We start from the raw sequence: 24,610 nt of genomic DNA, 5'->3' as shown, positions 1-24,610 counted from the left end.
ACCACTACACCATGTTGGCTCTTAACCACTACACAGCTCTTAACCACTACACCATGTTGGCTCTCATGATTATGTACTACTTTGTAATACCTAAACTGTGGATCAGGAGCAGTAGAAAACCAAAATGCAAAACCACGGTTTAATGGCGCTTTGCAAGACATGTTAACCACGGCTAAGAATTACCTCTTCAATCAGTACGCTATGGTTAAAGCAGTTTCCTGCCTCTCCTCATGCAAGTCAGAGACGTCAGCCATGGTTAAGGTAACAAACAAGAGCTACTGCTAACCATGGTTAAGAGCCAGCGTGGTGTAATGGTTCAGAGCAGCGGACTCTAATCTGGAGAACCGGGTTTGTTTCCCTGCTCCTCCACGTGAAGCCTGCTGGGTGACCTTGGGCTAGTCACAGCTCTCTCAGATCTCTCTCAGCCCCACCTACCTCACAAGGTGTCTGTTGTGAGAAGAGTAAGGGAAGGAGATTGTAAGCCACTTTGAGACTCCTTAAAGGTGGAGAAAAGCGGGGTATAAAAACCAACTCTTCTTCTTATGCTGCAGTCAGGCCCTCATGCAAAGTGCTGGCTGCTGCCTTTAAAGCCCTGTAGAGCCCAGATCTGCTCACAGGAATGTTTAAATCACAAAATGCAACATTTGAGAGAGCTCTTCTGAGCAGCAAAAGGCACCTGCTGGCTGCAGAATGTGTGCGTTTGTGTGCGCACACACATGCACACACACACACATAGAGGGGGAAGAACGAGCCCTGACAGCAGAAGGCGCAAACGATGCAAAAGAGTTCTCCGGGCCTCTGTCCAACATATGGCAGCTTGTCTGGCCCCTCTGACTCCAGGCTCCACACTCCTTCGCAGTGTGGGCTCCATCCCTTGATGTAGGCAGCTGGAAACAGGTGCAGAGGAGCAAAGGCAGCCCAGTGACCCAGTTCCCAGCAAAAGAGGAGGGGGGGAAGAGAAAGAGCAGGGGACGCGTTGGTTGCAGAAGGACTTTTGCATCGAGCCAGAAGGCTCCTGGTCACATGCAACTGAACATCAGACCTTTGGGGGAGAAAAAGATTTTAGTGGCTCTGCGCCACTAAAATAACCAGGCACCAAAAATCATTCCGGGCTTTGCATGCAATGGCAAAGGATAAGAACAATGGGGATGCCCAGCCAGGGACATTTTTGACCGTAAGATGAACAGTCCATCGAGCTTAGCAATCAGTCTTTGGTAGAAGATAGCCAGATACTCCAGGGACTGCTCAAAAGCAGGAGACAGTGGCAAACATCCGCTCAGAACATGGAGCTTGCAATCCTAGCTCCTGTTCCGAGTGTCTGCAAATCAGCTAAACAACAGACCGCCATGTAACTAATACACAGGCAATCACAACATCCTGCCACAATTGTTTCCATGTGCTTATGATGTGCCCTGGGTGAAACGCCATTTTCTCATTAGACCTGCTGCCGACGCTGATTTTCGTGGATGGCCTTGACTCAAGGTATTTTACAAGAAGGCTGGGGGCTGGTACCCATTAACCTCAGCTTAATTTTTCACATGACAAATGGCTCACTGTGCTAGAAACCTGGTACCTGGCCCTTCCATTCAGAACAGGAGAGGCAGAAGAGGATACAACAACAACGCTCCCATATTCCGCTTCAGAGTGTTCAAAGAACTTCACGTTCATCACCTAGCCATAATTCTTACAACAATCCCAGAAGGTAGGTTAACATCAGTCTCCATATTTGGGAAGGATGATGTGGTCAAAGAGGCAAAGGCTGGACTAAGGCCACTGGCAGGTTTCAGACTGAGGTAAGATTTGAACTGGGGACTTCCTAGTTCTCATCTCAGTCACTCGCAGCGCCATCCTAAGCAGTCATACTCTGTGACTTCAGTAGACCTGGAAGGGCAGAACTCTGCTGAGCATGGTCCAGTTGGCTACTGGATGGGCGAAGAAGGACTCAGAGGTCTCCTCCGGACACACCTGACATTTTCCAGGGAGGCCAGTTTTGATGGTGAGGGGAACTGCCCTCAAGTCACAGCGGATTCATGGTGACCCCACAGGGATTTTAGGCAAGAGACGAGCAGCGTGTATTTCACTGAATTTGGCCTGGAGTGTTCCAAGTTATAAACCCTCAGTCAGGGCCTAATTTGTGGTGTAAAACTCCATCAAGTCACAACCAACTTATCATGATCTCGATGGGTTTTCAAGGCAAGAGAGGGCCAGAGGTGGTTTGCCGTTGCCTGCTTAGTGACCCTGGTACTCCTTGGAGGTCTTCCATCCAAGTAGTAACCTGGGCTGATCCCGCTTACCTTCCAAGAGCTGACAAGATCAGACTAGCCTGGGCCGTCCGGGTCAGGGCTTAGGCAAGTTTTAGACTCACCCGAAGGTGGGACCATTCAGGACACTGGCAGTTAAGTTACGTGAGAATCCAGCTCTTCCCCTTCAGGCCTAGTCTCTCATTCTGGTGTTACCATTCCGAGCAAGGGCTGCTAATGTCTTGTGAGAAGGCACAACCTCCATGAGATATCAGACAGCAGACTTCACCTTTCTAAGAGGCGCTGGCTCACCCTCCCCTCCTTGCTATTTCAGTGCTGCCTCCCAACACTCCCCCCACCCACCAGCCTTTCCCTGCCAATTCGGATTGGAGCATCATGTTAATTTCATGGCTGCTCTCTGCCTCTCCAACCAGCTTCAAAGGCAGTGTGTCTTGTACGGGAGATGCTGCTGCTTCCGCAGGGGCGGGGCACCTCCCCCTGAAAGGGTCTATCCTTGGAATTATTTAAAGGAGAGGGAGAACGGTTGACCAAATCCCTGCGCAGAGAAAGAAGGTGAGATAAAAAGCTTGCTATCTGAAAGGACATATTAGGCAGCTGGCTATTGCTAAAATTGAAAACAAAAAAACAAATTGAAAGGCACACATTGAAAGAGCAATTTTTTTTCTGGTGGAGGGTGGGGGGGGGGAAAGACGCCCTCCCCTCCCTCCCAGGGCATCATGAGGACATTATCATCCCCACAAGGCAAAACATTTCAGGCCCCACTGAAGCAAGATGGTCCTATAGGGAAAAGCAAGTCTCTCTCTCCCACTGCCCTGGCCAAGAGAACCTGCAGCACTAGAAATAAATAGATCTAATCCTTGGAGAAGGCACGAACTCTCTACAAAGAGCCTATTTTCCATATCTACACTGCAAGCATAGACATCCGTATGGGCAAAATGGATTGAAAATCTATTTTCGTCCAAATTAATGTTGGATTTTAAAAATTAAAATTGGGTTTGAGTTCTTTTTTAAAACATTTCAATTACTGTGAGTTCCTTTTAAAAAAATTAGCTTGGCTTAAAATAAAAGCAAATGTAATACAAACATGTTAAATCCTATACATTATCTCTTAGAACTGAAGCACATCCTATAAAATACATGGAGTTAAAGATGCTTTCCTATACAGAGAGCTATTGGGGTGTGGCTGGGGGGGGGGAGGATCAGACTTCTGAGGCTAAACATTGTAAATGACACAATTAGGCATGTGTGTGTGTTTTAATAAGGGGTTTCCTATTGGACCCAAGGCCTAGAAAGTTATCAGAATCCCCACAAAGGTCCAGGGTATGGCCATTCTGCTTTACTAGAATGATCAGTGAAAAAAGTGGTGGAAAATGCTGTCAAGTTGGAGCTAACTTATGGCGACCCTATAAGGTTTCAAGGCAAGAGACATTCAGAGATGGTTTGCCATTGCCTGCCTCTGCATAGCAATCCTGGAATCCTTTCCTTGGTGGTCTCCCATCTAAGTACTAACCAGGGCTGACCATGCTTGGCTTCCGAGATCTGACAAGATTGGGCTAGCCTGGACCATCCAGGTCAGAGCCAGTGAAAAAGCTAGAGTATAAATATCGTAAACAAAATAAAAATTTAAAAATCTGGGTGACCTTAAGCTCCACCAGCTATCTGAGCTCTGCCTGGCGTTCACTTCTCAAATTAAGAATATTTATGACCCGGCATAGATTTTCCATCCTCAGAAAGAAAACATTATTTTGCCCAATATCTTCCAGCTCAATTTGGGAAGCTGTGGCCACTTCAAGAAAGAGACGCTGCTTAGCATACAGACAAAGGCAGCCAGACAAACATCTGTCTTCCATCTCCAAGCAGATAACAATTCTGCAGTGCAAAACGCCTAGCCAGAGAACTCTGGATTGTGCAGCCAGGTTCCATTTACCCAAAAAACTGAAGCTCAAGCCAGACAATGCTGAGGAGCTGTGGCTTGGTGCAAACCCTGATCAGGACCCGGGAGACCGCTGACTGTGGGTGGGGTCCACTCCCCTTCCCCTTCCAGTTCAACACAGACTCAATGAGAGGCAAATTGCCATAGTGCACTGCCCCTTTTGCCAGCTATGGCCTTTCCTCATGAAATGAGATCTAGCCACAGTGATCTCTCCACTACCTCCAGATTAGAGAACAACTGTATAAGGTTACCTTTGAAAACCATTTGGAAGCAGAACATGGCTGTCTGTAGGTAGAGTTGTGCACATGTGTGTTACATGCCATCAATTTATACCAATCTTATGAATTAATGGCCTCTAAAATATCCTATCATTGACAGCCTATCCTATCATTTTGCAAACTGAAGGCAGTGGCTTCCTTTATTGAGTCCATCCATCTCACGTTGGGTCTTCTTTCCCTACCACCTTCAATTTTTCCTAGCATTATTGTCTTTTCCAGTTAGTCTTGTCTTCTCATGATGTGGCCGGAGTACAAAAGCCTCAGGTTAGTCATTTAATGGGTGAGGTTAGTTATCACCATACCCCTACAATTTTAAAAGATCTACACGGATTACCAGACCAATTCAAAGTGCTGGTTTTGACTGATAAAGCCCTACATGATCTTGGAATCGGGAACTGAAAGGGGCCCCTCCTCTGCAGGCAAGAAGGTCGTCGTCAAAGGCTCTCCTCAGAATCTCCCTAGTTTCAATTGTTCCTCATGGATCAGACTCAAAGGGTTGCTGCTGGAAATCAGTTGTCCTCAGTTTGGGAGTTGTCTTGTGGGGTTCCACAGGACACAATCTTCTTCCCCATGTTATTCAACCTCTATATAAAGCCTTTAGGATAAATCATTTGTAGCTTTGGAACTGGTAGTGGTGGAAAATGCCATCAAGACACAGCTGACATGGTGACCCCGTAGGGTTTTCAAGACAAGAGACCTTCAGAGGTGGTTGGCCATTGCTTTCTTCTACATGGGCTGAGAGAGTTCTGAGAGAATTGTGACTGGCCCAAGGTCACCCAAGCAGGCTTCATGTGAAGGAGTGGGGAATCGAACCCGGTTCTCCAGATTAGAGCCAGCTGCTCTTAACCACTACACCATGCTGGCTCTGAGCTTTGGAAGTGGATGTCATAAATATGCTGATGACACTCAGCTCTGTCTCTCTATATTCAAACCCCCTGGTAATGTGGTAGAGGTCCTGAGCCACTCACTACCTGACTTTTGTGGTCAAATGGCTGAAAGTGAACAAACCGAAGCTGAACCCAGACAAGATGGAAGCAACGCTGGTTGGGAAGGCAGAGATCTTGAAGGACATTGTGCTTTTGACAGGGTTCAGATGACCCTTGGTGACTCAGTCAAGAGCCTAGGGGTTGTACTGGATCCAGCATTGCTGCTGGAGAAACAAGTTAATACAGCTGCAAAAAAAATGCTTTCTTCCAATTCCGTCTGGTCTGCAAGATGGCCCCCTATCTTGGCATGGCTGATCTGGCCACCTGGATACACACCACAGTAACATCAAAACTAAACTAATGTAATGCACTCTACATTGGTCTCCCCTCAAAGTCAATACTTAGTTATCGTCAGGATCTAGTGAAGCATGCACATTACTCCCATTCTGCAGTCACTCCATTGGCTACCCATCAGTTACCAGGCTGAATTCAATGCATCGGCTACCACATACAAAGCCCTTCACAGCCTTGGGTCCTTCATATCTGCCGGACTGCCTCTCCCCCTATGCTCTGCCATGACAGCTTTGCTCAGCTGCACAGGGCCTTCTGCAGATGTCACCCTGCAAATGGGCACAATCAACAACGGCCCGTACACTTGCATTCTCTGTTGTGGCCCCCAACTTATGGAATGCCCTGCCCAAGGAGGTCAAGAATGCTCCCACTCTCCAGGTTTTCTGTAAACTGTGCAAAACTAAATTATTCAGGGGGGGCTTTTTATGCAGGTAATACGGCTGTCTTAGAATCAGTGTGGGAAGGGTCCATAAGAGCCATCTAGTCCAACCCCCTGCTCAATGCAGGATCAGTTTAGAGCATCCCTGACAAGTGTTTGTCCAGCCTCTGCTTAAAGACTGCCAGTGAGGGGGAGCTCACCACCTCCCTAGGTAGCCGATTCCACTGTCAAACAACTCTTACTGTAAAAAATATTTTCCTAATATCCAGCTGGTAACTTTCTGCCCTCAATTTAAACCCATTTTTGTGAGTCCTATCCTCTGCTGCCAACAGGAACAGCTCCCTGCCTTCCTGTAAGTGACAGCCCTTCAAATACTTAAAGAGAGCAATCATGTCCCCCCTCAACCTCCTCTTCTCCAGATTAAACATTCCCAACTCCATTAGTCTTTCCCTTAGCATTTTCTGTAATGAAATGGTTCAGAAAGATGCTTTGGAAAAGGGAAAGGTACTCTGGACTATACTACTGTGTATAGTACATACTTGCCGTTGTTGTAAGTATGCTTCTACTATGTAATTTCTGCATCATTTAACAGTCAGTGTTTAAATACTTATGCTTTGTTTCAACTCTGTTTCAGATTTCTGAAATCCTATTGTTTATTTGATGTCTCATCCTGATGATCGTATTGACTTACACTGTGTAATCTGCCTTGAGTTTAGGTGAGAAAGGTGGAATATAAATAACGTAAATAAATAAATTAGTATTAGTATACTGGTATTGGGCAAATAAGATACAGGGATCTGTATTCTGGGTTGGCCTGGCAGTTTACTTAAAAAAAACAACAACTATATTGACCACTCACCCAAATTTCTAGCTCTTATGGCTAGAGAAATAAATTTGGAAGTGTACAGTCAGTTCCTGATAAAACTGGAGAATCCAGGCTGAGATTTCCAGCACTTGAGAGTCTGGCTTCAGAGATGTCTGCCTTGCCCTTCCCATGTGGGCAGCAAAAAGAATGAATTCAAAAACTGAACCAGAAATATGAATAATTTATTTACACTGCAGACTTTGGCTTTCCTAGCACAGATCTGTCATTTCTTTTTATATTCAGCCTCTTTCTCGGCATGCCTAAATTAGAAACGGGAATTTGTATTCCGGGTTGGTCTGATACCTCAAAATTTGAAACTGGCTTCTGTGTTTCCAAACGTTCACTCCTCTTTGGCACCTGATGCTTCCCAATGGGACAACTCAATAGACTGCCTCACTCTGCTCTCCCGAAAGCAGGATGTTTTGCCACCCAAGATAGAGTTAATGGGACTCATGACAAGTAGATCGTCCTACAAGTATTTAGCCATTTTTTGCCAAAATTGATGTGGAACTTCCTTGAACTTAGTTCACCACCTGATTTCTTTGCCCATTCAAGAGGGCAAAGTGAATCAACAGAGAGCCAACGTCCTTCCATCTGTCCCCTGGCAACATCTGGCCTCTTTGATTCACATTGTTCTTCGTTCCAGAATCAGCTACCATGCAAGCCAGCATTTTTAAACAGCTCAGGGAACCCTGTCCACATAGACATTTGCTCCCAAGGAGACCCTATGCATCTGCCACAAAGCTTGCGTCCGTTGTAGAGGATTCTGGGGCACACCTTTACTTTGGGTGAAACGACCGCCAGGCTTACCTATTGCTCAGCACAGAACAGTGAGGGAATCTGCATGCCCTAGAGACCCACAACACTTGCCCACTGCAGTGGCAGACTCTTGAAGATACAAAGCAGTGTTTGGGGATATATCCCGGATCCTTTCACTGAAGGGCTCCAAAACAAAGCATGAAAACCATTGCTAACACCTGTGAGTGACCCAAGACCGAGGCTTGGTAAGGGACCATGCCAACCGCCTCTGACCATTGAGGGCACAACCAGCCCCTTTCAAACCAAGAGTCAGTTCTCAACCTCATGCCTCTCACACGTTGCAACCTGTGGAGTTCCCGAGTGCCAAAAACACCAGCTGAGGTCAGGGCCCTCCTTGGAAGAGACTCCTCAGTGGCTGAGCGCATCGTCTTGTTCCCTCTGACTGCTGTCATACTGAACAGGCACCCGGAAAGAAACAATTTCCAGAAAAATGCTCCGAGGCATGTTGAGTAGAGACAAGACGGTGCCAAATAACCAAGCAGTACCTTGGCGGGGAAGAAGGGAGATATTTGGAAGGGTGCGGCATACAGCCTCTCAGCGAGACTCCATGTTCTCTCAATTGATCTGGGGTGGCACACGCCTCTGGGATCGAGTAGTGCAACTACCAGGGACAGCAGCCTGCTCTCTCTACATCTCTGGTTCCCAACCGGGGGTCCGCGGACCCCCAGGGGTCCGTGAGAACTAAATTAAGGTCCGCAAAACATAGTTATAAGCCCATAATAAATTAATATTTTCAATTAAAAGTTCTCTATTATAAAAATATATTCAAATATTATTCTAAGTTTAATGTTTAACTAACAGTTATGATTAAAGTTTATTTTCAAATTCTCTGAATTTTTATTTTGAACCTTGGGGTCCCTGCACCGAACAAAAAAGTCCTAGTGGTCCCTGGTCAAAAAAGGTTGGGAACCAGTGCTCTACATAGACCAACGAAGCACACCCCCTTCAGCTGTCTCTCTTTCCCAAATCAGCAAGGCTGGGAGGGCCTTGACTGGCTGCTAAGTCAGCCAGCTGCACAGAAATCGTTAACATTCCCCCAGGCTAATAAACAAGCCCTCCACCTTGTGCTTCAAAACCTCACCAGCCCATAATTAAAGACTGGATGTTTGGCAGAGAGAAGACTCAAGAGGGGAGAGAGCTTTTTTATTTCATGCTCAGAGGCTCTCTCAGCGTGGTGGTCTTCTAACCCCACAATTCCACCAGCCCATGGCACCTTGCTGGCGGTGGAAAGTGCTGTCAAGTTGCAGCCAACTTATGGTGACCCTATAGGGTTTTCTAGATCAAATCAAGCCTGAACTGACCCTAGAAGCTAAAATGACTAAACTGAGGCTGTCGTACTTTGGTCACATTATGAGAAGACAAGAGTCACTGGAAAAGACAATCGTGCTAGGAAAAGTTGAGGGCAGCAGGAAAAGAGGAAGACCAACAAGAGATGGACTGATGCTATAAAGGAAGCCATGGCCCTCAGTTTGCAAGACATGAGTAAGGCTGTTAAAGACAGGATGTTCTGGATGACATTGATTCATAGGGTCGCCATGAGTCGGAAGCGACTTGACGGCACTTAACACACACATAGGGTTTTCAAGGCAAAACTGGAACAGAGGTGGCTTGACACTGCCTGCCTCCGCATAGCAATCCTGAACATCCTTGGTGATCTCCCATCCGGGTACTAACCAGGGCTGAATCCTGCATAAGCTTCTGAGATCTGACAACATTGGGCTAACCTGGGCCATCCAGGTCAGGGCCATGGCACCTTGCTGTTAGGAAACACTTGCTGATAACCAGTCGAACTCTGCTTGGGGGCCATGAGACCTTCACACACCATATACAGCTCCTTCCCCCACCATCTCGCACACACCATTTTGATCTACTGCCACACCTTCAGTCCCCTGCCATTTGTAATGTGGTCTCCTTCAAGGAGTCATTGGAAAAGACAGTCATGCTAGGAAAAGTTGAGCACAGCAGGTAAAGAGGAAGACCCAACAAGAGATGGATGGACTCAATAAAGGAAGCCACGGCCATCAATTTGCAAGATCTGAGCAAGGCTGTCAAGGATAGGACATCTTGGAGGACTTTGATTCATAGGGTCGCCATGAGTTGGAAGCGACTTAACGGGACTTAACACACACACTCCTTCAAGGGGCTATGATGGGCAACAGAAACTCTCTCAACGTATTGCACCATTTTGATGCAGGACACAACTGGACCTGGTTTCTAATGCCTGGAAGCAGGCCTGGACCATATGAATCTAATATTGGAGGCTGCATGCCCTCTGAGTCTGTGCAGAATGTTCTTTTCCTTACCACAGCACACAAGTTACCCATGCATCTGACATTCCACAGTGAGTTGTTCAATTCAGAGGTAAAATTCATGGTGGATTGGCAGCAGATACACTCGCCACCCCCAAACTAGGGCTATCTGGCTCTCGCCACTTTCCATCAGAGGGTAGCACATGGACACATGAAGCCGCCTTATACTAAATCAGACTCTTGGTCCATCAAAGTCAGTATTGTTTACTCTGACCGGCAGTGGCTCTCCAGGGTCTTAGGCGGAGGTCTTTCACATCACCTGCTTACCTAGTCCCTTGAATTGGAGATGCTGCCGGGGATTGAACCTGGGACCTTCTGCAAGCCAAGCAGATGCTCTACCACTGAGCTACGGCCCTTCCCCCTTCTTACAAGAATGGTCCTTAAAGCTAAAATTCCAGAGAGACTTCTAAACAAGAGATCAACAACCCGATTTAAAAAAAAAAGTTCCAAAAAAAAAAAAAAAAAGCAGCATACACTAGCTGGTTGGGTATCCTTTACCAAATCTTGGCACAACTCTGCATACCAGTTCAGTTAGCAGTTACTGTACATAGTTGGGTCCGGTTAGCAGAATGCATGCTAAAGAGCCAGAACATCACCCACATAAGTCAGCAAACCTGGACCAAGCAGGACATTAGGGCAAAACCTGGGATGGCTGCAAAAAAAAAGTAATGACAGATTTAACACTAAGTAAAAATCCCCCATCACAGAGACTCCAAAGCTTAAAGTGCCAAACCTAGTAAGGATACCTCCCTGCCGGACTTTCTGTCACAAGGTGGGCTTGCCACCACTCTGCCCTGGGACCTGAGCCCCAGAAGATATAAAGTTATAATAAATAAGAGAACTTCACTGAGCATATGCAAAGCGCATTCCCCTCCCCACAGAGTAGAATCATAGAGTTGGAAGGGACCGCCAGGGTCATCTGTCCAACCCCCTGCACAATGCAGGAAATTCACAACTACCTCCCCTCTCCAGACCCCTAGTGACCAGAAGATGGCCAAGATGCCCTCCCTCTCATCATCTGCCTAAGGTCACAGAATCAGCATTGCTGACAGAAGGACATCTAGCCTCTGCATTTCCAGGGGAGCCCACCACCTTCCGAGGAAGCCTGTTCCACTGAGGAACCACTCTAACTGTTAGAAAATTCTTCCTAATGTCTAGACGTAAAAGCACATCTATCTGAAAACACCCAGATATGAGGAGTAGGGCTTCCAGAGGTACATCTTCCCCACAGACTTGAAGCTGAGCACCCAAAAATATGGGGGGGTGTCCCAAGAAGCAGAAGCACCGAGGGTCGGCTCTGAACTGCTGCAACGGGGAAACACAAACCTAAGAGAATATGGGAGCGGATCCCGGCTGATTCTCAGCCAAGACTTTCCAAGGTCCCATTTCATACCATGCCTGAGGTCCAGAGCACAGGAACCAAAGCAGAAGAGCTCCCTGTAGCATGGGCAGAGTGTCCTCTTCCGAAAACAGAGCTCCCTCAATGGCCTTCCAGGCACTTGCTCTGCAAATTAGCTCCCAAAAGTTAGTAGAACCAGCATGCATCTATGCCAGCACACTGCAGCCAGCAGCAGGGAAAGCTCTCTGCCATTTTGCAAAGAGTGTCCCTGCCTGAGCCCCTGGAGGGAACTCTCACTCCTAAACAAGTGCCTGAATCATGGAGCAGGACCTCAAAAAAGCCAGAGGGTGCTGCTCCCTGACAGACCTGCCTCAGGACGCTTCGGCTGTCACAAAGTACAGCCGCATTAAGACAGCTGCAGTCTGTGGACCTACACACACCCCTCCAACCCCCAGACCTGGAGAGGAGCAGATAAGCTTGCACTGACCCTTCCTTTGGCTGGCGGCTTCATCTTCTCCTTTACCATCACCCTCCCATTTGGGCCTTCTGCTTCCTTGAAAGACGCAGGCCCATCTTCACGGATCAACAAGGGGCTCTTGTCCGTGCCAGGTGTCTTGACCAGGGGCTGGGTCGAGTCACTCCCGTACCCTGAAGAGCACCGGAAAGTGCTCGAGGTTGACTCGCTGAAGGAAGACTTGCTTTGGGAGGCAGGAAAGTTTGCCCAGGTGCCCTCTCCCCCCTTCCCAAAAGGTCTTTCTTGAGAAGATGGTGGCCGCTGAGGCCTCCCCATGGCCTGGTTTTCGACAGGGTCCACCATGGGCGACGGGGTGGACAGTTCCGAGGCAGTGCCCCTCTCCGCAGTCCAGGAAGCACCCCACGTGGCACTTGACAGGCTGTCATTCCCATCTTCACTAGCGTACGCTACGCAGGAGTCCTTGGCCACAGTTGCCGATGCCTCCAACCCAGATTGCTCCCAAGACCTGCACACCACCACGGTGCCATCGTCATTTTCCTGTGGTTCCACGGTGGAAGGTTCCCGTTGCAAAGGCACCAGGATGGCTCGGCTGTTGCCGGCATTGGGCCTCTGAAAGGCAACCAGCCGGCTGGCGGCCTTCTTGCGGTTTTGCTCCGCTGGGTTGTCCAGCAGACGGGCAATGACCATGGTGCCCTCTTCCGGACATCTCCCTGGGGTCCCAGAGCCGGAGGGCGAACGTTCAGTCACCAGGCGGATTTTCTCCAGCCTCCCTTGAAACCTCTCCCGCACTTGGACCACATGCCCTTGCTCCACACCCTCTGGCTCCAAAGCGGGAGGAGCCTCCTCCTTGCGCGACACGGTGCTCTGGTGCAAGCTCTCGGCAAGGTCCTCTCCTGCCCCCTGCAAGGGAGCTGCTCCCAACTTCGTCAATGCCTCCTCCTCTTCTTCGGCAATCTCAACCCCCTCGGAGGGCTCCCTGGCCACCGAGCCAGCAGCATCCTCTGCTGCCGCCGTCCTCTTCTTCCCTCTCCTCTTCCGTTTGAAGCGCGCTTTTCTCTTGGGGGAGAGGGGGGCATGCCCTGCCTCGCCAGCTTGCTCTTTCGGCCGTTTGACACAGCCCAGCGTATTCCCCATCTCTCTGGCGCACCAGAGGCTGGCGACAATGCAGTTAAGCTGGCACCGGGCTCCAGGATAAATCCCAACCTCCGCTTCATCAGATCAGATGCACATTTTTTTAAAAAAAACAACAACACACACACATGCACGCACAGTGCCGCAGGCAATCCCTTACACACAAGCACGCACGCACATACATACACACCCAGAGATTCTCCCTTTCGGCCGTGGCGGCTTCAGCCAGCCATCTTACGAGGGCTGGGAGGAAGGAAGACACATTCAAAGCATCTCACTGCAGTTCGGAAATCACTTGACCTAAAAGCAGAGGGAGAGCGGATTGGCTGCAGCTTCCTCTCTCCAAATATGAGGTAATGGGAGCGCTCCCCTCGGTAAGGCAAACAGAAAGCCAGACAGAGGCTGGGAGGCGACAGCGGGAAGGGGGGGGAGAAGGAGGAGGACGCCGAGGGGTGTGGCGGGAAGACAGAGAGATGGAAATCAAGGGGGGAAAGTTTTTATTTTTTTTTAACAGCACAACAGCAGGAAGAGAGATGATGAGCGGAGGTAACGTTTAAAAAAAGGAGAGAGCAGCAATAATGTTTTTTAATAGATCCAGAAAGGAGACAGACAGGCTGCGCGAACCGGCCGAAAATTGCCCTCAGCCTCTGCATTCGAGACCGAAGAAAGGGATTTAGGCGACAATCGATCAATCAATAGAGGGGTCAAGAAGATAAACCTCAGCGGAGCTGGGCGAGAAAGACCCGGAGCACACCTGCCCCACAGTCTGGGATGCTGGTGGCTGAGAGACATGTGTGCAGCCCTTGAAGCTCTGTGGTACGTTAACCATTTTCCTGCCATCCTCTTAAGATGAAGCAGAGGTGATCGGGGGAGCACCAAACCCCTGGAACTGGCATAGAAAGAGTCAGCTGCTCAGGCAGGCGGATATTTAAGACTTGCCAGAGGAAATTGGGGGTGGGGGGGTCAACTAGCACCACAGCCCAGCCCAGGAACGGGTTTCAAAGCCCAGCCCAGCCCTCGACAATTTTAAACTTGCAGGCAGGATTCACTCCTTTTAAAATTCAGCCTCTTCACAGTTACCTAGTTCTTTAGAATTAATATGTATTTACAGTTGCCTAGTTCTTTAGAATTAATATTTATTAATATTAATTCTAAAGAACTGTGTGTGTGTGTGTTAAGTGCCGTCAAGTCACTTCCGACTCATGGCGACCCTATGAATGAAAGTCCTCCAAAATGTCCTATCTTTGACAGCCTTGCTCAGATCTTGCAAATTGAAGGCTGTGGCTTCCTTTATTGAGTCCATCCATCTCTTGTTGGGTCTTCCTCTTTTCCTGCTGCCCTCAACTTTTCCTAGCATGACTGTCTTTTCCAGTGACTCTTGTCATCTCATGACGCAACCAAAATACGATAGCCTCAGTTTAGTCATTTTAGCTTCTAGGGTCAGTTCAGGCTTGATTTGATCTCTAAAGAACTAGGCAACTGTAAAGAGGCTGAATTTTTAAAAGGAGTGAATCCCACATTTAATAAAATATTACAATATTCCACATTTAATAAAATATAATAACAACAACAATAATAATAATAATAAATATTGTTATATTTTATTAAATGTGGGGTGTAACAGTGGTGGAAGTTTTTTGCCCTAACCTGGATAGCCCCGGTTAGCCTGATCTTATCAGATCTCAGAAGCTAAGCAGGGTCGGCCCTGGTTAGTACTTGGATGGGTAGTCCAGGGTCGCTACGCAGAGGCAGGCAGTGGCAAACCTCCTCTGAACTTCTCTTGCCCTGAAAATACCATGAGGGGTCGCCGTAAGCCGGCTGCAACTTGACAGCACTTCCTGCCACCACAATAATGTTTTACTGTCCATTCTTTGAGCCTATCGTTTCAATTTGAGGAGCAGATTTCCAGTGCTTGCTCCCTTGAAGCGAATTCAGTAGGCAAACGCCCAGCAAGGAGCATCTCAGAACCTGTGCCTTTACTTCCACTCTGCGGGCCTGGGATTAGAAATACAGTTTCCAGGCCACAAAGGGGCAGGTTTGGGCCCCCAAGAGCTTTAGAAAGTAGCTGCTGGGGGAAGAGGAGGTAGCCATGGCTACAAGGGCCAAAATTTCATGTCAGGGGCCATAGAGAAGAAAAAGCAGGAGCACCCTATGAAAACATTCGTGGGTCAGCCCATTCTTAAGATTCGGTCTAACCCAGAAACGCAGTTCTGTGTGGAAGGGTCTGTTCATTACTTTCCCACAAAAGCCTGAACTGCAGCGACGGCTTCCCTAACATTCAGGATCCTTTCGGTGTTGAACAGAATGGCATGCAAGGAGCATTCAAGTACTCAGCCGCCCAAGAGAGGGGTTTTCCCAGGCAGAAGCTTGAGGGGGTGCCCTCCCTGAAGTCACATCTCTTCTAGGAACTTGCCCGAGCAACAAGTCTGTTAGTTTGTTTTTTAAGTAAACATTACATTAAATCACTGGTTCCCAACCAGGGGTCCGTGGACCCCCAGGGGTCCGCAAGAACTAAATTAAGGTCCGCGAAACAAAGTTATCAACCCATAATAAATTAATATTTTCAATTAAAAGTTCTTTATTATAAAAATATATATTCAAATATTATTCTAAGTTTAATGTTTAATGTTTAACTAAGTTATGATTAAAGTTTCTCTCAAATTTTCAAATTCTCAGAATTTTTATTTTGAACCTTGGGGTCCCTGCACCGAACAAAAAAGTCCTAGTGGTCCCTGGTCAAAAAAAGGTTGGGAACCACTGCATTAAATGGACAGTTCCACATTGGCTGAGTGAGCATCTGGTTTCCTAAGACAGGTACTCCGGCAGCCTTGGAACTCTCACATCCCAAATCTGTGGAGGCTGGCTGTTCCCCACTTCCCAAAGGGCATTCTTCCTTATCCACCCATTCTTCCATTTTTAAAAAAATAATAATGAGCTGACAAGCACACCTCATAAACACCCCCACCCATGGAACACGTACGCCCTTCCAAGCGATTTTTCACACCCCTTTGCAAAAGGGTGAGAAATGGTTCGAGGCTGGGGAGGAGGGAATTCACTCTGGTTGCCAAGGCAACTGGGCCAGTAAGACTTCCTTGCCCCATTCAGCTATGCTACAGGTGGGGCAGAACAAGGGTTGGGGGTGGGTCCATTCAGACTTTCTCCCCACAGCTTCAACTTTCAGTTCTGCCCCAAATGATCAAGGAGAACTACGTGCGACTTGAGCCGAATCAGAGTGAAATTCTTGCAGCCCAATGCCAACGCAGAGCAGAAAGAAAGGGAGCACTAGCACAATTGCCTGGGCAACCGCGATGAGTTCCCCCCTCCCTTGCAGTGGCAGATCAGGAGAACAAGGGATGCAAAAAGCCACACTTGTGCCCCCACCTCCATGACAGCTTTCACACTGTATCAAACAAACTTCCTCCATAAATACACCTGAACCTATTTCACAGCTGATAAGCAGCAGCTGTAAGTTTTCTTTGTAAGATAACTCCAGGTAAGTTTCTGCTTAAATATCATTTCCTGAGATCCAGGTGTAAGAACATAAGCAAAGCTATGCTGGATCAGACCATGGTCCATCAAGTCCAGCAGCCTGTTCACACAGTGGCCAACCCCATGCCTCTAGGAAGCCCACAAACAAGACGACTGCAGCAGCATTATCCTGCCCATGTTCTACAGCACCTAATATCATAGGCATGCTCCTCTGATCCTGGAGAGAATAGGTATGCATCATGACTAGCATCCATTTTGACTAGTAGCCATGGATAGCCCTATCCTCCATGAACATGTCTACTCCCCTCTTAAAACCTTCCAATGGCAGCCATCACCAGATCCTGGGGCAGGGAGTTCCACAATTTAATTATGCATTCTGTGAAGAAATACTTCCTTTTATCCGTTTTGAATCTCTTACCCTCCAGCTTCAGCAGATGACCCCGCATTCTAGTATTATGGGAGAGGGAGAAAATCTTCTCCCTGTCCACTCTCTCCGTACCATGCATAATTGTACATACCTCTATCATGTCTCCCTTTAACCACCTTTCCAAGCTAAACAGCCCTAAGCATTTTAACAGCTCCTCATAAGGCAGTTGCTCTAGTCCTTGATCATTTTGGCTGCTCTTTTCCGAACCTTGTCAAGGTCTGCAATATCCTTTTTTAGGTGTGGTGACCAGAACTGTACATAGTATTCCAAGTGTGGTCTCACCATAGATTTGTACAAGGGCAGTATGACAGCCGCAGTTTTATTCTCAATTCCTCGTTTAATTATGGCCAGCATGGAATTTGCCTTTTTCACAGCAGCCGCACACTGGGTTGAAGTCTTCATTGAGCTATCCACTACCACCCTAAGATCCCTTCCTTGGTCTGTTGCTGCCAGCACAGATCCCAACAGTGTGTATGTGAAGCTGGGATTTTTTGCCCCAATATGCATCACTTTACACTTGCTCACATTGAATCTCATTTGCCATTTTCATGCCCAATCCTCCAGTTTGAAGAGCTCCTTTTCAAGCTCTTCACAGTCCAATTTTGTTTTAATCACCCTAAATAATTTGGTATCATCTGCAAACTTGGCCTCCTCACTGTTCACTCCCAACTCCAGGTCACTGATGAACAGGTTAAAAAGCACCAGTCCCAACACAGATCCCTGAGGGACCCCACTGCTCACATCCCTCCATTGGGAGAACCATCCAAAGGAAAGTTACACCCTCCTAAGTCCACTGAAGTCAATGGGCTTCGACGGGTGTAAAATCTGCTCAGGATTGTGCTGTCAATGTCACAGCTAAATTAAAGATATTAAATCACAGCTAAATTAAAAATAGCTCTCCTCCCAATTAATTTTCTCCCGGGAGGGGGAAGGTGATAACCCCTAATGTTACTGAAGCTTTTGAGGGCACATCTTTTAATTTAGCCAGCCAAGATGGAAGGACGGAAAGGAGAACATTTTAAGAGCAGGGGTGATGGATGGGCAAAGTGGGCTTTACAGAGCTACACTGCCAGAATAAATCCCCTTAATTCCAGATGGAGAGAGAAAGGATTCAGCCGCAAGCAAACTGAGCGCCAGAGGGAATCCGTAGCAGGAATTTAAAGCTCTACTTGAGCTCTGCCTCCAGGGCTGGCAGCCCTTCTCATCCCAGCTTGGTGGGGCTCAGCAATCCCGAAGCACTTCCTGAGCACCGGGAGACTGGCGGCCATCTGCACGTTCACAGGGGCTCCTGGACGGTCTCACCCTCTGCAGTCAACACCCATATCTCTCTCTCTCTCTCTCTCTCTCTCTCTCTCTCTCTCTCTCTCTCTCTCTCTGTCTCTCTCTCTGTCTCTCTCTCTGTCTCTCTCTCTCTCTCTCTCTCTCTCTCCCTCTCTCAATGCACCAGTGCCACCTAGTGCTCAAATGCAAAGAAGGGCTGGGGGGGGGGATGTAGGGACAGATATTTCTGCCAGCAGTGCTGTTTGCAGAATTCTCAGTTCATTTTCTTTGACCAAGGAACTGAAGAACCTTTCGACTCAGGGCCAAACCCGATGCTGGGAGAGTTGCACGGCTAGGTGCGCAGATGAGGCCGTGATGCCTCCAAGTTTCCCTGTCAACACATGAAGCTGCCTTCTGCTGAATCAGACAGACCCTTGGTCCATCAAAGTCAGTATTGTCTACTCAGACCGGCAGTGGCTCTCCAGGGTCTTAGGCAGGGGTCTTTCACATCGCCTACCTGCCTAGTCCCTTTACCGTAACTGGAGATGCCTGGGATTGAACCTGGGACCTTCTGCATGCCAAGAAGATGCTCTACCACTGAGCCACAGCCCATCCCTATTTCATTGGCTACTCCTCTCACAAGGGAAGGGAGAGAAACTCTCAACATGGTGAAATTGCAAACGTACCTTTACTAGATTCGGGATTGACTTAGGATCAAAAGGAACTTTTCTGCCTTGGCAAACTGGGCCAGGCTCTTGGGGGGGGGGTCATCTGCTTTCTCCTGCAGTGGGGGCTTGTTCAGGGCTGGGCAGTCGGTTGAACTCTGTGACTGGCAAGAAGCACAAAGGCCCCGGATTTGCCAGGCCTGGCCTCAAAGCTGATGAGACTCTTGACCCCCTGCCTTTACCTGGTCAACACATCAACCCTGTCTGCCTTCTGCAGTTCAAGCTCTAGCCACAAGGAACAGCAGGAACCATGGGATGGAAGACACCCATTGCAACCCTGGCTTCAGACACAGCTTCCACCCACCCCACCCACAGCCTCAGCTTGGGTATCCAGGCTCCAGGTAGGGCCTGCAGATCACCCAGAATTACAACCGTTCTCCAGATGACACAGGTCTGCCCCCGGGAGAAAATGGCTGCTTTGGAGGGTGGACTCTATGGCACTGTAACCTGCTCAGGTCCCTCCCCTTCCCAAACCCCACCCTCCTCAAGCTCCACCCCTAAAATCTCCAGGAATTTCCCAACCTGGAGCTGGCAACCTTAGGGACCCCAGCAGTGTCCCAAAATCCTGCAAAAAAGTTACTTGGAACCATTTGCACCTCCATTGTCTTTCTACAAGTATCTTCTGCCTGGTCTTTACTTATTTATATTTATTGGACATTTATGCCACCTTTTCCTGACCAGATCAGGCTCAGAGCGGCTCACAACCATTTATACAATTAAAACCACATACAATTTACAATTTAGACTCTAAATTTCAGTCCAAACAGACTGGGTGACCTGCAGACTACTCCCAACTTCATTTCTAATGATTTATCACTGGTGTTCTCAAATGGCTTTGGGGTGTGTGTGTTTTGAAATGGCTTTTTATTGTTTCCATGGTTATTTCCAGACTAAAAATGTTTATGAACACGTGTATAGTAAAAGCAATATATGTTGAGGGGTGTGTGTGTCTTGATCTTTTAAATTCTCATGTTAATATCATCCATTTTAGTACCTGTCTATCTTAGTAGGAGGCCTTGTCTAGTAAAAAAATAAGCCTTTCAGTCTTCCAGTCTATGCCTAGCAGATGTGGAAATGACCCCTCCCTCAATAAGATCAAACTCAGCGGCACACACGTGCCTTGAATTCAGGCTCTGCTGCCCCCTCCCAGCCAAACAGATTCTGGCCCCTTCAGACAGCAGGTGGTATTGTGGAAGGGGTGGCCAACAGATGGGGATCGCCCCACCTGACAAGCGATGCAAGTGCCCCTCACAACGGTCACCCTGAGAGAAGCGTCTGATCGACCAGGAATGCCACTCAAAACTGTCTGAGCAGAAGGCGGCAGAGAGGAAAATCTCATTTCTGTCAGGAGAAAGGGGGAAGACAAAAGGCTATTTGCACAGGCCCATGGGAAACATGGGAGCTGCCAAGGCGACCCCGTGGGGGTGGTATTGCTGGTGCCCTGGTCCCACGAGCAACCCCAGCGCGGCACCTGACACAGTGCCCCCACCCCAGATCACCAAATATACCAAGAAAGTGGTTCCATTTCTGTAACTCGGTTACAAAAGTAATTCATGCTGTCTCACAATGCTCTCACACAGCATCCAGGTCAATACCAGAAAAACGGGGGTGGGGGGTGGGGGTGGTATCCTCTATGAGATAATGCCCTTTCTTGCAATCCAATGCTATAAAACATGCAACCATCAATTCGCACAACTATTTTCCTGCAAATCCTGTCATCAAACAAGGAAATAGTGACTTCAGTCTCCCCCACCCCGTCCCTGCTATGACCACAGTCTATAGAACAAGCGTTTTCGTAGGCTAATAGCACCTCTCCTATAGGAAAAAAAGAGCACCATGTGAAGAGGGGCCCAGGCCTTGAACACGGACCCAAACATATCCACTGACCCATGAAATCGTGACAGTAGCAGACGCTGAACAAAATCCCAGGGGTTTTAGGGATAGTGGAAGCATTATTTCAAAATCCTTTTGGAGGCACAACGCAACCAACGAGACATCAACAGTACCATCGTCACCCCACGGTCATTTCCAGATTCCTTGATCAACACTCCAGAGGGAAACCTCCCCCCAACTCACCCCACAAAGATCTCCATCAGCTACCCCAGCTGAACAAAGCAGAGCAGCGGCTCTCAAACGTTTTGAATCGGAACCTCCTTGTAAACTTACTCTGCTTTTCAGGAGCAGCTTGCAAATTAACTCCATGCACTTCTTGTCTCCCCCTCCTCAGCATAACACACAGGAACCTCACCATCACTGAAGACGTTTACGTATTACTGCCCATGTTTAGCATTTATAAATATATAGCATTACTGAGCAACAGGTAGGCTTGCCAACCTCCAGGTACTAGCTGGAGATCTCCTGCTATTACAATTGATCTCTAGCCGATAGAGATCCATTCACCTGGAGAAAATGGCCGCTTTGGCAATTGGACTCTATGGCACTGGCCAGGTGCCTCCCGCCAGTGGCAAAGAGGCACCTGGCAACCCTAGCAACAGGCGACATAGGGATTCCAGTCTTCAGGTGGGGCCTGGAGATCTTCTAGACTACAGTGATCAGTTCCCCTGGAGAAAATGGCTGCTTTGGAAGGTGGACTGTATGGCAGTATTCCATGCTGAGGTCCCTCCCCAAACCCTGCCCTCTTTAGGATCCACCCCCAAATCTCCAGGGATTTCCCAACTTGAAGCTGGCAGCCCTAAGTATTTGATGGCCATTTTGCACAATATGCAGCCACAACGCTAAATCTGCACAAAGCCTCCCATCTCACCCAGTTCCTCTTCCTCCTCCCTCCTGCCTCATGATCCACCTATGGGAGAGCTCCAACCCATTTTGGGCTCCTGGCCCACAGTTTAAACTCTTCTGTCTTCCCAGTGAAGCTCAGTGCTAATCAATGGGGCTGTCAAAGTTAGTCATCAGTGAATTGATTATGGATACTATTAGCATGGAAACTGACTTATTCTCCAATTCTCCATAACATTAGAATATGCTAATTCACCAGCCCCCATGGGCAAAATCATTAAAGGTGCACTTCATTATGCAGATTCAAAAATTGCTGCCAAGATTGCAAAGTGTACTTCTTTCTTTCTGGTTGATCTCGATCCCCATAAAATAAAGGTAGTCCCCTTTGCAAGCACCAGGTCATTCCTGACCCACAGGATAACGTCACATCATGTTTACTAGGCAGACTATGTTTACGGAGTGGTTTGCCGTTGCCTTCCCCAATCATCTACATTTTACCCCCAGCAAGCTGGAGGTTTTACCGACCTCGGAAGGATGGGAGGCTGAGTCAACCTTGAGCCGGCTACCTGAAACCGACTTCCGTCGGGATCAAACTCAGGTCGTGAGCAGAGCTTTTGACTGCAGTACTGCAGCTTACCACTCTGCGCCACGGGGCTCATATATCCCCAGAAGAGGGAAGCCAAACTCTTACCTGGAAGTGCAAGATAATCGTCCAGATGAGCCCCAAGGTCAGCTTTGGGTTCCCGTCTGTGATGTCATCATTTCGAATGTTCACCAGCTTCACCTAGAATGGAACCAAAGTGAAGGTGTTTGTGAGACGCCTCAGGCAGCGAGCTGGAGAAGGTAAGTATAATTAATTAATCTAAATAAATCAGTCAATGTGACATCAGACCAAGTACTTTCTGCAGCCTCACTTACACCAAAGACTGGTGTTGAACAAACACAGGTAGCACCACACTGGGTTACTAGCCATGAACAGGGTTGCCAACCTCCAGGTCCTAGATGGATATCTCCTGCTATTTTAACTGATCTCCAGCCGATAGAGATCTGTTCACCTGGAGAAAATGGCCGCTTTGGCAATTGGACTCTATGGCACTGAAGTTGCTCCCTTCCCCAACCCCAACCCCCCCTCCCTCCTCTGGCTCCACCCAAAAAACCTCCCGCCAGTGGCGAAAAGGGACTTGGCAACCCTAGCCATGAAATGGAAATAGGATGAAGGTCCCAATATAGAAGAATGGAAGAATAAATTGGCAGAATATGCTGTCATGGCGAAACTAACGAATTTAGTAAACAAAAGACCTAGAGAAGAATTGTTTCCAAACTTTACTATGCTTTACTATGCTTATGTGAAAACAGCATGTTATGAGGAGTTCAATATGGATAATATTAAAAATGTGTTTTTGTTTAGTTTAACAAATATATAAAAACAGAGAATAAATATCACATTTTAGAATGTTAGAGGTTAAACTGGGATAAAAGACATACTCCCACCCAGTGTATATACCTTTTCTTCTGTATAATTGCACAGTAGATGTAATATTTTTGATGCATTATTGTAATCCCCTATTTCCCTCCAACCCTTTTCTTTTATGTTCTCTGCTTTATTCTTTACTGGTCTTGGACTCCAACAGTGGCCAAGAGGCTGCTTCCAGGATAGGGTTGCCAACCTCCAGGTATGAGCTGGAGATCTCCTGCTATTACAAGTGATCTCCAGCCGACAGAGATCAGTTCCCCTGGAGAAAATGGCCACTTTGACAATTGGATTCTATGGCATTGAAGTCCCTCCCCTCCCCAAACCCCGCCCTCCTCAGGCTCTGCCCCAAAAACCTCCCACCGGTGGCGAAGGGGGACCTGGCAACCGTATTCCAGGAGCGAAAAGGGAGGACAGGATGGCCACGGCCTGGTGTTCATGATTTGCCTTCTCAAATGGCTCTCTGGGCTTCTCTGGCCAAAATTCTCCAAGACCTTGCTCAGCCCTGCCACAGTCTCGTAACTGGAGATGTCAGGGCATGCCCCCCAAGATCCACGGCTTGCCAAGAACTACTCTGCCGCCAAGCTGGGCTTTTTCTCTCTGCAGTACTCACACACACTTTGAATATTACTGTTCTTATAACAGTTGTTAGTTGCTCTTCCCCGCAAAGATAGTCACAGCAACATACCTGGCCCACCAGGGCTGACTGCCATCAGCAGAGACCCCTCCCCCACACACACACCTCTCATGAACTTGTCTCATCGCAGTGGTTCCCAACCTTTTTTTGACCAGGGACCACTAGGATTTTTTTGTTCGGTGCAGGGACCCCAAGGTTTAAAATAAAAATTCAGAGAATTTGAAAATAAACTTTAATCATAACTGTTAGTTAAACATTAAACTTAGAATAATATTTGAATATATATTTTTAAAATAGAGAACTTTTAATTGAAAATATTAATTTATTATGGGTTTATAACTTTGTTTCGCGGACCTTAATTTAGTTCTCGCGGACCCCTGGGGGTCCACGGACCCCTGGTTGGGAACCAGTGTTTTAAAGCCAACAAGGTTCCAAATAATGAACTTCAGTCCCTCCCTCCCCCCGCCAACCTTCTTGAGGTTGCAATTTCCCTCTGTTACATTAAGCAGCACTGGAATAAATACTTTTGCTTGTCTTAACTTACTGGCTATTAATTTCACTGGATGACTCTCAAGTTCTGTTTTGTTTTGCGAGAGAGTATGCATTTCTCTCTCTCTGTCTCGCCAACCCTTCCTCTACTTTCATAACATTTTGTAAACCTGTCACGTCCTCCCCCCACCCACAACTTGTCTTTTTCTCTGCTGCTGTTTTGAATCTCCTCCAGGCCACAGTAATGAAAGACGGGGTTGTCTGGGTATATTTTTGATCTCTAAAGCTTCCCAAGCAAGCATGAAACAAA

General features: G+C 47.7%; 1 protein-coding gene across 1 annotated transcript in view; it reads right to left on the bottom strand.

The window, feature by feature from the left end:
* The window catches only part of MACF1 (microtubule actin crosslinking factor 1), a 378,039-nt gene that overhangs the window by 223,936 nt on the left and 129,493 nt on the right, over positions 1-24,610 (bottom strand). Inside the window, exon 5 of the mRNA XM_056846741.1 lies at positions 22,395-22,487. Coding sequence (XP_056702719.1) covers positions 22,395-22,487 — 93 coding nt within the window. The remainder of the gene's footprint in view (positions 1-22,394; positions 22,488-24,610) is intronic.

Source organism: Euleptes europaea, chromosome 3 (genome assembly GCF_029931775.1).
Source record: "Euleptes europaea isolate rEulEur1 chromosome 3, rEulEur1.hap1, whole genome shotgun sequence".
Lineage (NCBI taxonomy): Eukaryota > Metazoa > Chordata > Lepidosauria > Squamata > Sphaerodactylidae > Euleptes > Euleptes europaea.
The sequence above is the reverse complement of the archived record's forward strand: the minus strand, read 5'-3'. Positions and strand labels throughout refer to the sequence as shown.